At 43.9% G+C, this 13,791-nt stretch overlaps 1 protein-coding gene across 1 annotated transcript; it reads left to right on the top strand.

Moving 5' to 3' along the window:
* The first annotated feature begins 992 nt into the window (after positions 1-992).
* On the top strand, positions 993-2,205 carry LOC103274905 (iron-sulfur cluster assembly 1 homolog, mitochondrial). Its single transcript, XM_008072321.2, has one exon. It carries the CDS (start codon positions 1,067-1,069, stop codon positions 1,454-1,456), a length of 390 nt encoding a protein of 129 aa, XP_008070512.1. The 5' UTR covers positions 993-1,066; the 3' UTR covers positions 1,457-2,205.
* Positions 2,206-13,791: the final 11,586 nt, after the last annotated feature.

Here is a 13,791-nt window from a genome sequence, read left to right as displayed (position 1 = left end):
TACCCATGTAACAAACCTGCACGTGACCCCGTATCTAAAAAAATTTTTTAAAGAAATTTTGTAATAGAAAAATAGTGCAGCCACAATGAATAGACATTTAGTAATATTTATCAAAATTGAAGGTACATATGTTCTTTAGTAATTCATGACTATATTATATTTATATTACAGATACTTTTTTTTTTTTAGTGAAGGTCTCTGTTGCCCAGGCTGGAGTGTAGTGACATGACAATAGCTCGCTGCATCTTCAACCTCCTGGGCTCAAATTCTTCTACCTCAGCTTCCTGAGAAGCTGGGACTACAGTCGCATGCCACCATGCCTGGCTAATTTTTAAAAAGTTTTTTGTGGAGATGAGGTCTCACTATGTTGTCTAGGCTGGTCTCGAACTCCTGGGCACAAGCAGTCTTCCTGCCTCAGCCTCCCAAAGTGCTGGGATTATGGCGTAAGTCACTGCATCTGGCCAAGACATTCTCACAAGATTATTCTTGTGAGAATTATACATCTATCTAGAAAATTTAGACACATTAATTGTAGTAAGATAATAAAACAGCCTAAATATCCTTTAAAACAAAAATGTAAAAGTCTTAGGAACTTTGAATAAAAGGAAACCCCCTAACATGCAAGAGCACTGATTAAAAAAACTCACAGCAAATAGCATTGTTGATGGTAAAACACTGAAAACACACCCTTTGAAACCAAATCACAAGAAGGCTTGCCATTAACGCTTGTTTCATCATTATACTGAAGGGCATAGCCAGTCCGTTAAGGGAAGAAAAATAAAGTAGGTGCTATGGTCTAAAACGTCCCCTGAAATTAATGTGTTGAAACTAAACTTATGAATTTGTGATAGTGTTAAAAGGTAGAGCCTTCAGGAAGTGATTAAGTAATGAGGACAGAGCCCTCAGAGCTGGGATAAGGGCCACTATAAAAGGGCTTGAGGGAATAGGTTTGCTTCTCTGAGCTTCCTGAGCATAAAGATGCAGGAAGGGCGCCCGCCGTGTCCACGGAGAGAGGCTGAGGGCGCCGAGCTCCGGCCCGAGGCACGGGGGCGCCGGCACGGTGACCATGTCGGCCTCCCTCGTCCGGGCAACCGTCCGGGCTGTGAGCAAGAGGAAGCTGCAGCCCACCCGGGCCGCCCTCACCCTGACACCTTCAGCAGTAAACAAGATAAAACAACTTCTTAAAGATAAGCCTGAGCACGTAGGTGTAAAAGTCGGTGTCCGAACCAGGGGCTGTAATGGCCTTTCTTATACTCTGGAATATACAAAGACAAAAGGAGATTCTGATGAAGAAGTTGTTCAAGATGGAGTCAGAGTGTTCATCGAAAAGAAAGCACAGCTAACACTTTTAGGAACAGAAATGGACTATGTTGAAGACAAATTATCCAGTGAATTTGTGTTCAATAACCCAAACATCAAAGGAACTTGTGGCTGTGGAGAAAGCTTTAATATTTGAAACCTCAGGACTTCTGGCCATAAGCCCCAGGGCAGCTCGAAGAGGCCTTTGGGTTTACTGAAGAAACCAAGCGACTGCCACGTGCTTAATATGTGGCTGTCTTGCAAAGAAAATAAAGTGATGCATTTTGAAAATGAAGCCAGTGTGGTGGATTCCAGAAGAAATGGTATTTGTATTCTCTGTAGGGGACAGAAAATGAGAAGCCATTGCTCCTTTTGGATCATTTCACTCTCCGCATCCTTTCTTAGTAGAACCAGTTTCATTGAAGTTGCCTCCCGAGCACCTGTTCATCCATTCAGCAAATAGAATAATAGGTGTGCACCCGTTGGAGCGCTGTGGAGTGGCTTGAATGTGCGTCTTTCTCAACATTTTTCTCAACTGGACTGGTGACGCCTAAGTTTCAGAGGTAGAAAATCCTGACTGCTGGTGCAGTAACATGCAGGTACACTGTTTTTCCACCCAAACTTGGCATGGCCTTTTTATGTCTTGAGCAAACATTTCATTGTCAGATGCCTCACTTGCATACCACATACCCTTTAACGGCTGGGTGAAGATTTCCTTGAACTGTAGTGTAGAACTGAGTTCTGAGTGATGGTATCAAAAGGTGAGAAATACTTTATCCAGCTGGTTTTTAATCCATTTCTTCTGCCACCCTGTCTGCTCAAAGATGGGATCTCAAGATGATTTGGATTGTTTTAGTTGAAGAATTTCTTAAAAGCCATCTAACCTTGCTCCCCCAATTCTGTATGTGAGGACACAAAACCCCAGGGAGGTCGAAGGGCTTTTGTCCTCCCTCAGTGCACAAGTTAGGGAGCTGGGACTCTGCCCATCTCCCTTCCTCATAGGTGGCACATGTGCTCTGCCCCCTGGAGCAGTCAGTGACAGCGAGCAGTGGTCTGGCTTCTTTGGTCAACATTTTGATAGAATTTCTTTGTAATTTGGGGGGGATTATATTAGTTTTATTTTGAATAGGAAAAATCTTATTTTAAAACCCTTTTATGTGAATTACCATCTTGTTTCTTCAAACTTTGAAACAATGGTTTATAGCAGAGACGACATTGTAGCAACCCAGAATTACTCTTTTGGAATTTAGTCGTAATTATGATGGAGAACATGGGGGACTTGTCCTAAAATTGCCAATATGTGCACACTTTCTGGTTCCTAAGTCCAGTTGCTAAAATTTTTAAATGATTTTTAAGCTCACATTTTTATCACCAGCTTTTCTTTAAAAGTGCTCCTTTTGTCAGTTATTGATTTTCCTGGATTTGACATTTTTAATTCTATGAGATGACCTGTATGCTTTTTTTGAAAGCTGATTCTCATGAATTCAAGTAGCTGAGTTCCTTTATGTTTGTTTTATTTACTAAAGTAGCTGCCACAAAATGCACCAAAACCTAGAGCGGTAGTTTTATGTGAATTCTTATGAGTTTGTATCAGTAATATAATTGTTGATCCACTTATAATTTGTGCAATACTGTTTGTATGTAGAGATTGAGTTATCAATAAAAAATGTGGCCTCTCTGTGAAAAAAAAAAAAAAAAAAAGATGCAGGAAGAAGGCCCTCACCAGTCACCAAATGCCAGTGCCTTGATCCTGGACTTCCTGTTCTTTATAATTATCCAGTCTGATATTTTATTACAGCAGCACAGATAAAGACATAAAGACTGAAATGGAAAAGAAGAAGTCATTAATAGCAGGCTATATGACCGTACCATGGGTGGTTCTCAAACTTTTAGTCTGTTATTCACCATCTGTAGGACTTGTAGATCTGCACCCACAGTTCAGTGGGTGTAGAGTGTGCCTGGACAATTTGTATTTCTAACAAGTCCCCAGGTACCCTAGTGCTGCTGCCCCAGTACCCACACTTTGAGAACCACTGTTGTGCATAGAAAATTTGTAGGTTATTATGGGCTGAAGTATGTCTCCCCACCCCTTCAAATGCATATGCCGAAGTCCTAAAGTACACCAGAATATGAGTATATTTGGAGATGATTTAAACAGATGATTAAGTTAAAATGATGCCCTTGGAGTGGGTCCTAATTGAATCTGACTGGTATCTTTATAAGAAGAGAAAATTTGAATACACAGGGAGAGACACCAGATGGATGCACGCACAAAGGTACAACCACATGAAGACATAGGGAAAAGTTAGCCACCTGCAAGCCAAGGAGAGAGACCTCATTAGAAACCAATCCTGCCAACACCTTGACTTTGGACTTCTAGTGTCCCAAACTGTGAGAAACATATTTCTGTTGTTTAAATCACTTGATCTGTGGTCTTTTGTTATGGCAGCGCTAGCAAACTACCACATAGATATATTATTAAAATTATTAATAGAGTTTAATAAAGTTCCTGGGTAAGAAAATCAACATTCATAATTGCATTCTTATATACTAGTAACAATCAGCTGGAAAATGAATTTCAAAAACTATATCTTTTACATTTTATAAAATGTAAAATGTTTAGGAGTAAATATATTATCAGATACGAAAAGCTATAGAGAAAATTTATATTTAAAAAGTCATCTAAAAAGACCTGACTCCATGAGAGATCATGCCTCAACAGATTAAAGATATTGAGTTTCTACAAAGACATTTGCAGATTCAGTTCAGTTTCACTCAAAATCTCCAGGGACTTTTATTTTATTTCTTTTTCATTTTTTTGGTGGAACTTGATGATTCTATCTCAAGATGATTCTAAAGTTAATACAGATGAGCAGATGTCACAAGAGAGGCATTTGCAAAGATAAAGAAATGTCAACTTATTGCAGCACAGTCAGCATGGTCTGGAATTGGATCTCAGACTCAGGAACACAGTAGTGCACAGAGAGAAATCCAATTTAGGACAAAGTGGGACCTAGCAAGCCCAGTCAAATGTTAGTACTGTTGATGACTGTGCTGGCACAATTGGCTTTATACATTGGAAAACAACTGAAATGGGATTCTCATCACAACATACACACAAACATTCATTGTTTGGGGGCTTTTCTCAGTGTAAAAACAGTATCTCATATTTGATTGTTTCTTATTTCTTTAATTTCTAATAATGTTTTTCATGTGCTTATTGGCTATTGATTTGTGAGTTGCCCCTTACTGCTTTGCCCATTTTTTCCAATTGAGATGTTCATCGTTTTGTCATCATTTGTAGGCGTTATTTTTCTGCTAAGCATAGTGATCCTTTATCATACACATTGCAAATTTTACTTGCATCTTTTGCTGATGGTGTTTGTATTTAAATATTCCTCCATCTTATTGTTTGGCTTTGTTTTTAAAGATTACCTACTGCCTGATCATTGAAAGAAAAATTTTTAATGCAAGCACAATCTCTCAAAAGCTCATCACTGGAAACAACAACTGCTAATCTGTGTACACACTCTCCTGACCTCTATCCCATGTGAATATACACATATGAATGCACCATTGTCTGCTGAGCACCTACTAGAAGTTAGGCCTAGTAGATATGGGGACTTTACCTTAGAGAGGAAGAACAAACCCCTAAGAAACAGGCAGCCAAATCTGTGAATCTGCACTGCAGCCCCTGATTTCTACTTGTTCAGATGCTCACCTAGGGAGAAGGGTCTTTCCTCAGTATAGGAACCCTCATGGTGGTTCTCATGAACAGACCCAGTTCCCATGGGTATATGTACAAATTCTAAGGATTTGATGAGAAGATATATTCCAAGAATGAGTCCTTCATTTGCTGTGAGAAACAAAGTTGTTTGAATCTATTCAAAGGAAAACTGCTGCAGAGATGCTTTTATTACAAAAGAAACACCTACTTAACAAGAAAATGAAGCAGAGGTGAACATTAGAAAACAGAATCGTGAAACGTTTTTCTGCTGTGAGAGAAAAATTATCAGGAAATCTTCGTGTAGAGCTGGTATGATAGAATGATGTGCCCCTCCATGTGGCACAGCAGCTCAAAGCCACCAGCACCTCAGACAGCAGGACCCAGGACTGCAGGAGCTACCCCTAGGCCCAGGCTCTTACCACCCAGGGAGCAAGAATTCTCTGAGGAAGCTTGGCAAAGCTAGAACTCTTAAGTATCACTCTGCACAGATGTGTGGCTTTAGACTGAGGCTGATTTTGACCACATGCACAGCCTAGTTTCAACAGCAGGCAGGGACAAGTTCCCTGCTTCAGCAACACTTTCAGGGTGAGGACAGCCACAAGAGTCCCCAGTACATTTGAAAAGAAGAGACCCTGCACTGGTGTTGGAGGCAGTTTTCTACTCTGCAAACCTCTCCAGGGCTCTGTTTCAAAGCTGCTTATGCAAAGATCCCTCTCAAAGTCCTCTGAAATTAGTCACATCTTTCAGGACCCTCATTCTGTCCTCTGTAAGATGGCGTCCACATTTCTGCAATACACAGGGACAAGCACACGACGTGGCTAGCGAGCCACCACGAAGCCAGCGCGGAGTTCACATCGCGGTGCATACAGCAGGTTGGGGGAGGGCCGGACCCAGGATGTGTCTCGGCAAGGGCCACGTGGGCTCCCAATCAGCTGCCACCCAGCTTCTGGGGAGAACAGCGGCCAGGGGGAGGGGCTCTGAATCGCTTCCCCATTCGCCTTACCTCCACCGCTTCCCCCACCCCCAGGAGGCCCAGAGCCCTGCCAGGACCATACCCAGGCGACCCTGTCAAAGAGGCCTGTGCAGGATTCGCCGCCACGACCACAGCCTACGCCACGGGGAGGAGAAGAGGCCTAGCGAGAATGCAAAGGTCCGGATCCACGCGGGTAAGGCCAGTTGCCACTTGCCGCCCTGTCCTAAGTCCCTCTCAGGTGCCCTGAGAAAACAACACATTTGGGATGATTCTGAAACACGACTGTAAAGTTTTTGCAAATGAGGATGATTTTACACTAGATGGCCATTAACCCACTCACCACCACTTAACTCAGTCTCCCGTCAGCCGGCGCTGTGTGGTCAGCCGGCTGCAGATCCCCGGCCCCAAAGCAACGGCACTGAATTCCCAGACACTGTTCCCACCCAGATGAGTTATGTCCAGGAGCAAAGAGAAAGGGTTGTTTCTGAGTAAACCACGTGGGATGCTTTGGAATGACTCCAATCTGAGCGCAGAAAAAGTTGCTGTTGAATTAGTGTAGATGGCAGGATATGGATTGTGATGAGAGTCTTTAAATGGCTGACATCATGCTGTGGGTGCCATTTATGCAATAACATGGACGAGGACATCACATGATTTGCAAATTGACACACATCGATGTTTTCAGTTAAAACAAGTTTAAGTTATCTGTAATACTCTCAGTGACCTCCCGTCTTAAACATCTTTTCCAGTTATCCGGTGATTACTGGTTCCCCTGCCCTGGAAAAGAAATGACTGAGGAGCCTGGTTCTGATATCTGTGCCCTTACTGAAAAGTTTCCTGTTTTTGTGTAAGCGTGTGGTAAAATATACATAAAAATCTCACCATTTTAAAGTTAACCATTCAGTGGCACCAAGTGCATTCACGATGTTGTATAACCATGACGACCTTCAGTTCCAGGACTTTCTCATCCTCCCCTCTCAGGAAATTCCTCTCCCATTAGCAGTCACCTCCCCTCCCAGACTCCCCCCAAGTCCTGCCCCTACTAGCCCCCCACTTTCATCCTCCCACAATCCATTTTCTGGGGAGAAGGTTCACATCAATCAATTCATGCAACATTTGCCTTTTGGGATCTGACTTCTTTCCTGATATTCTGTGTATTTAAAAATCCACTCCAGTCTGGGTGACAGAGTGAGACTCCGACTCAAAAATAAATAAATAAATAAATAAAAATCAAATTGGTTAGAATTGAGATCTTGTGGACAATGTTCAGACGTAGACCAGACCCTGGCGTTTCAGCCTGCTTTCCCCACGGGGCCCCTCAGAAAGGTCTCCGGGACCAGCTCTCTGAAGCTCCCCCGGGTCTGAGCCCAGAGGGTCCGCAGTCTGTGGCTTAGTTTCGAGCAGCATCTCCCGGGCCCGCTTCTCTCTGGAGCGGGGTGGGAGGGAGGAGGATGGGGAGGAGCGAAGACCCAGGGATTCAGGTCCGGGGACTCTGTCCCCCACAAGATGGCAATGTGCTTGTCCCCAGGAACGTCTGCCCCGCCCGGGCGGTTGCAACAAATGGCGCGACTACCCCTCCACTCCCGCACAAATCGCTGAGGCGGGCGGGCGAACAGGGGAGGGGATGCTCACCCGGATCAGAGTCAGGGAGGAGCGGGATGGGGTGGGGGCTCCTCCACCCGGCAGGACCTCGGAGTCCCCGCCTGTGAGGTGAGGGTTTTCACAGACAAGCATGGTTCTCCTCCTCAATTCCCACGTCTGCCTTGGAGACAACTCTGCCAACTGCACGCCGCATAAATCCAGCCCTAGCGTGCATCGCGGGGTCCTGGAGCACCAGATGTCAAACTCTGGAGACCCCGGCACGCCCGTTCCAGAAAACTAGCGACCCAAGCCTGAACGAGGCTTTGAACTTGCTGTCAAGGTTAAAAATCCTCAGCCGCAGTCTCTGGGGGTGAGAGTGGGAACTATTTAATATTAAATTCCTCCTCCCCAGCCCAATCAACTCAGCGTTCGATGCCCTGGAGGACAGCGCCGTGGCGCCCCACCCACCTGAGAACTCGAGAGCTCGCCGCGGGAGTCCCAGGGAAGAATCCCTCACCAGGGAACTAGCCGGGCTCGAAGACCATGGAGGACGCAGGGCTCCCCCAGCTCCCCCTCGAGCCCTGCTGGCCTCCAGCCAGACCCTCGCCCCATCCCCGCCCGGACCTCAGAGTCGCCGCCCGCGCTGCTTGGCCGGCGTGCCTCTTCCGCACTGGCTTTTTCCTCTTCTTCACGGCGTACTTGCACCCGGTGGACAGCACGATATCCGCAGGCGGCCACCTCCCCGCCTGGCCTCACAAAGGGGAGGCGGCCTCGGCCGCCGTCCCCGCGGGCCGGGGGAACCTCAGCCCCGCACCTGGGAAGGTGGGGCCGCCCCCTGGAGGCCGCCTGCGGGTCACCGTCCACCTCGGTTTCTCAACTCGGTCCCAAATGGGAGGTCCTGGCGGCCCCACCCGCGCGCAGCTAGTCGCCTTTCGGCCGTTTAGCAGGACCCGCAGCCGGCGAGGCGCCGCCCCCGGTGCCCGCCGGGGCCTGTCGGACCCGGACTCCCGCGGGGTCTGCACCGCCTCCTTCTGGTGGGGAAGGGCACCGGAGCTGGTAGGGAGGGACAGGCTCCGGAGCGTCCCGCGGGCCTGAGACGTACGCTTGCAGGGGTAGCCGATGTTGGCCTCGTGCTTCAGGGTCAGGAACTGCAGCACAAGGTCTGGGGCTGCTCTCGTGGGGCTAGTGGGGAAGGGGGGCTCAAGACTGTACAATCTTCCCCAGAGAAGGGTTTCTATTCAGGCAAATAATGGTTTCCTCATCTGTAGGTGCGCGCGACCCTTGAAGGTGGTGAGTGGGGGCAGCACTGGTTTAATTTGGAAAATCTGTGCGTCCAACGGACGACCCACCAGGAAGGAGGTGAGAGAAATCCTTGTCCCAGTGCGCGCCTTCCTTTCCATGTGTCCTTAGGTCCATAAAAAGCTGGTCCCGCACCCCGCAGCGTCCGCGCCGCAGGGCTCGGCTCTTTGGGAAAGGAGTCCCAGGGCACTGGGAGAAGCGTCCTCAGCACGCAAAGGCGAGGGGAGCAAAGAGCCCTGTGACTGTGTGGTGGAACAGGCTGCGGACGGAGGGGCCGCAGGTCGAGGCAGAGAGGACCCCCCTAGCGCCCAGGACAGCCCGGTCATTCGCAGACACTCGCTGCGATCCCAGGAAGCTGACGTGCGCCGATCCCTGGAAACAAAGGTTTGTGCTTAATTTTGAGGATGCGGGCAAGCGTGTGGACGCGTCCGACGCTTGGGGGAACTGCGAGTTACATCCACAAGGGATGTCTCCGGGTCTTTCCACCTCCCAGGTGACAAGGGATATATGGCTCTGCAGGATGGAGCCTCCTTGTTTATTTTCCGTGAGCTGCGTGCTCTGGTCTTCCTGGGGCTCTGACTTTGGGCAGAAGACTGCTCACCTGGGCACTGGAACGTGGAACTAGAAGTGCTTTTGCCTTCAGTATCTCCTGGTGTTCGTAAAATGGAAAATAGCCAAGGACACTGGAAAAAAAATACTAGTAATAAGTTAGTGAATCTAGATTCGTCAGAAAGCACAATAAGCACAAAATCCAAGAATTTTCGTATCATCATAAGCTTCCTACTTTAAGTTGTGTGAAGTTAACCAGAGTAGTGGAAAGAAGAGTAGTGACAGAGGGAGCGGATTTGTGGGCTGTGTGGGCCAGCTAGGCTGTTCAGCTGTCAGAAGCCTCATAACAAGGAGGACTCCAGTTTTCCAAAACCAAGTCGGTAAACACTTAACTGCAGTAGGTGGAGCTTGAGGAGTAGACCGGGGACATGGAGGTTGGCAGGAAAGGTCCGTGTCCCCCCCCCTCCCCCCCCCGGGCAGTGCTGGTGCAGCCAGGCAACCACCAGCTGGAAATCCCCAGACAAGGCAAGAAGATCGTGATGAACCGGTGGAGACGACGTGGAGATACCGGTGGGGACCAGCACCGGTCCTTCCCAGGCTCTCCTCTAGCCAAGTTTCTCCTCCTTCCCATTCTTCCTAAGTGAACAAAAAGGCCAGTCCCAACAAAACTTGAAGGGCCTTTCAGAGTCTAGGCCTTGACAAAGAACAGCAACTGAGAACAGGGATGGAAAACTTTAGTTTCTAGGTCCAGTTTTGCCACATCCTGGCAATGGGGCTGTGATCAAGTCTTCCCTCCTCCCTGGGACTGTCTCCTTATCTCTAAACGGAGGGCTGCTGACATGGTGATCTCTAAGTTCTTTACTTACTTTTGTTTTTCTTTTAATGCTTTAAGAAGATGTAATAAATGCTTAAAAGAAAATGCATATATATGTCTGTCATGAGACGCAGGCATTGTTTAAGTCTTAACTAAACTCTCTCCAGTCCGAGTTCTCTAAATGTCAATAATAACAGATAATTTCTAGAAAACTCAAAAGGGTTGCTCTGACCTGTCAAGAGAAAGGGAAAAATAGAAATATTTAACCTGAAAAGATTAAAGTCAAGTTCCTAACTTATGAAGGTTTACAGAATGTTGCCATCATTCGGATTTCACAGTCCCTTCTCTAATCTCACTGAAAACAAAATTACTCGAGAAAAAGCAGCAGGAGAGTTGTTGCTTGATAAGAACTTTCATAACTCTGACTTAAGTGATGATTTGGTAGTTCTAAAAGGCAGATCTTCTAACAATAAATTTAGGTATGCTACTATCAAAAGTAGAGCACCCTGACTATAGAAATTCTCAGGATCCCTTCCAGCCCAACTATTACATGAGATTTATGTTCTGATCAAAATTTTAACTATGATATTAGACAGTATTCCTTAAAATCATAAGATAACCAAATCATTTGGGATTTTTGAAATGATACATTATAGATTATAGCATAATTTGTGATTCAATAAACATACTTTTTTTTCATTTTAGAGCAAATGCCTTATATGGAAGTCCAATCTTTACTTTGTACCACACTGCTTCAATTATGCTACAAATGCTGTCCAACAAAGGGTAGAGATCTCATCTTGGTCTATAATCAGAATGTACTGAGATTTTCTCCACCCTGAGGGTTAGTCTTAATGGCATTTTTCTCAGTGGTAAGATAAGAACAGGACATGACTGAATCTCTGTTATGCTATTGAGACATGATAGAATTCAGAGATTTCAAACTATTTTTTTTTCTACCTTTGCCAGTGAGAAGCCAAGTGATCTCAAGCAAGTGGTTTTTAACTTAAGACATTACGACTGAAGAAAATTAACTACTCATTCAGTAATTTATAATTTTACTGAGACAGAAATTTAATATGTGTATTAAAAAATGAGCAGATACCTTTCTTAGTTAGAAAGAGAGGAAGCCAATGGCCCAGTTTAGCCCCTTGTCATTGAGCAGTGACCCTTGCTTCACCTCCCTCCTGTAAGATTATGAAGGATTGCTTTTTTTTTTTGTTTGACTATGGTTCATTAAATATTATTGAGGGAAATTACATGTCATAATAAAGCCTTTGAATTTGAGCAACTGGAGATTCAAGGACTTAAGTTTCTTTCAAAGTCCTCTGGTTGGCCAAATCACTAGAAAATCATGTTTGGATGTTATGTGGATAATCCAGATATTGGTATTAAATTAAAATACCCCTTTTGGTAAGAGTTTACCTTGCTCTTTTGTTGATCAGAGGCCCACTACATTGGCTAAAATTCCTGAAGTTTACAGAATTAGTGATAAAAATTCTCAGAACAACACTGAAAAGAAGTTAGATCTCCTTGTCATGAAAAATCTTCTCTGTGGGAGAAAGATGGCATGAGTAAGGATACTGGACTATGTGATACATTTAGTTACTGGCAGACTTTGTCTTTTTGTTTCCTGAAAATAATTAATCAGAGAGTAACATCTAATTTTATGCTAAATATTTAACTTTTGTTACTAGGTCAGATTTAATTTTTGACTTGTTGAACCTAGGAGGAAAAAATAGAGAAATTATTGTTGTGGACTGGTCCTAAAATTTAACTTATCCAATATTCTAGAATCACAGAATTTGTAGAATAAAAGGCTAATCTACCTCCAGCATTTCAGTTTTAAGTTTAAGAAGCTGAGGCCCAGAAAATTAAAGTACTTTGTCAAAGCCTCAGCTATTCTTAGCCTCAGGTTGGTCTAGATTCTACAACAATGCTCTTCAAAGTCCTGATCTTTAAACTGTTTCCAGTCTGTTATGAGATAAGGAACTTGTGCTAGGTTGTAATCCAATGTACTGCTTCTTCAGTGAGAACATTATGCTACAGAAAAATCATCAGCTGAACTAAAAAGTATTCTTAATTATGGACTTGATTTACAATCTAGAAAACTAATTGTTTTCTAAGATCATAGTGAGCCAGGAGCAGCTGACCAGCACTGGTCTATGGAGTACACACTCCAGGTTGTACTGGTCGTAGTAATCAGATCCCCTGACCTCTGAGTGCATTGCATTTCTTACCACCCAAACTTCATAGAATCATGCTGTGGTTCTTCTACATATCCATAAGTAACTGGACAGAGTTTGGTATCAAAACTTTAAGTCTCTTAATAGTATTTGCATCTATTTTGCCTTGTTTTATGATCCAATGATATATTTTTGGAGTTACTTGTTTATGTATCTTATATCTTACAGTTGATTTAATTAGATTATTTCTAAAATACTTTAGTAATTGAGTATCTAAGCATAAGTTATATAATATAATTATACTGCTGTGAATTTTATGTATTATATAACTATATATAATGCATTTAATAATATACAAATTATGACTAATATTAAAATCAAATTTAAAAGTGTATATAATGAGGAGGCTAGAATCATTAATGTTAAAATTTCTGGAGCTCTTTGTAAATCTTATTAAAATTTTTGTGTAATTAATATATTGAACTGCACTTACTTACATATGCTTATATTCTAGAAGTTTTTTCTCCCCGTTTTAAGATAGACATAGTAATTATTAATTATATGAGTCTGTAGGTACTAAATTCCTCTAGGAAAAATTATCAGTGAAAAGTTTTTTGGGGTTTTTTTAATCAATATTTTTTATTATGATGTTGTGGGGTACAGTTAAGGGCTAGGTATACAATTGCATTTCATTCAGGCACCTTGTTGATAAGAGGTGTTTCCCCGTCCCCAGACAGATATTTGCTACTGTTGATCCCATCTCCCTCCCCCGCCCATAGTTTCCCAGTACTGTCAATCATTTTCTTATAGTATTACATTGGATGTTCGAGGTCCATTATATGAGTGAGAACATGTGATACTCGGATCTTTGTTTCTGTGAGAGGTCACTCAGTATTATAAACTCTAGTTCCATCCAGGTTGCTGCGAAATTCATGATTTTGTTCATTTTTTTAATCCAGTCCTATTTGATGGGCAGCATGGTTGCTATCAGGTTCTTTTTTATGGCTGCGTATTATTCCATCGTGTATATGTACCACATTTTTTAAATCTAGTCCTCTTTTGATGGGCAGCACGGTTGTTTCCAGGTTCTTGCTATTGTGAACAATGCTGTGATAAACATACGTTTGCAGGTATCTTTTTTATAGAGTGATTTGAGTTCTTCAGGGTATATTCCCAGTAGGGGGATTGTGGGGTCATATGGGAGGTTGATATTTAGAGCTTTTAGGAATCACCACACTGCTTTCCACAGAGGTTGCACTAGTTTACACTCCCACCAACAGTGTAGAAGTGTTCCCTTTTCGCCACACCCTTTCCAGCAGCTGTTATTTTTTGAGTTGTTGATAGTTGCCATTCTGACTGGAGT

The sequence above is a fragment of the Carlito syrichta genome, unplaced genomic scaffold (assembly GCF_000164805.1).
Source record: "Carlito syrichta isolate Samal-C Ts95f unplaced genomic scaffold, Tarsius_syrichta-2.0.1 Scaffold315115, whole genome shotgun sequence".
Classification (NCBI taxonomy): Eukaryota; Metazoa; Chordata; class Mammalia; order Primates; family Tarsiidae; genus Carlito; species Carlito syrichta.
Note: the sequence above shows the minus strand (reverse complement) of the source record. Positions and strands in the feature narration are given on the sequence as shown.

Bases quoted from the DNA above. Each gene is read 5' to 3' on its own strand.
- LOC103274905 (XM_008072321.2), top strand. From the start codon at position 1,067: ATGTCGGCCTCCCTCGTCCGGGCAACCGTCCGGGCTGTGAGCAAGAGG.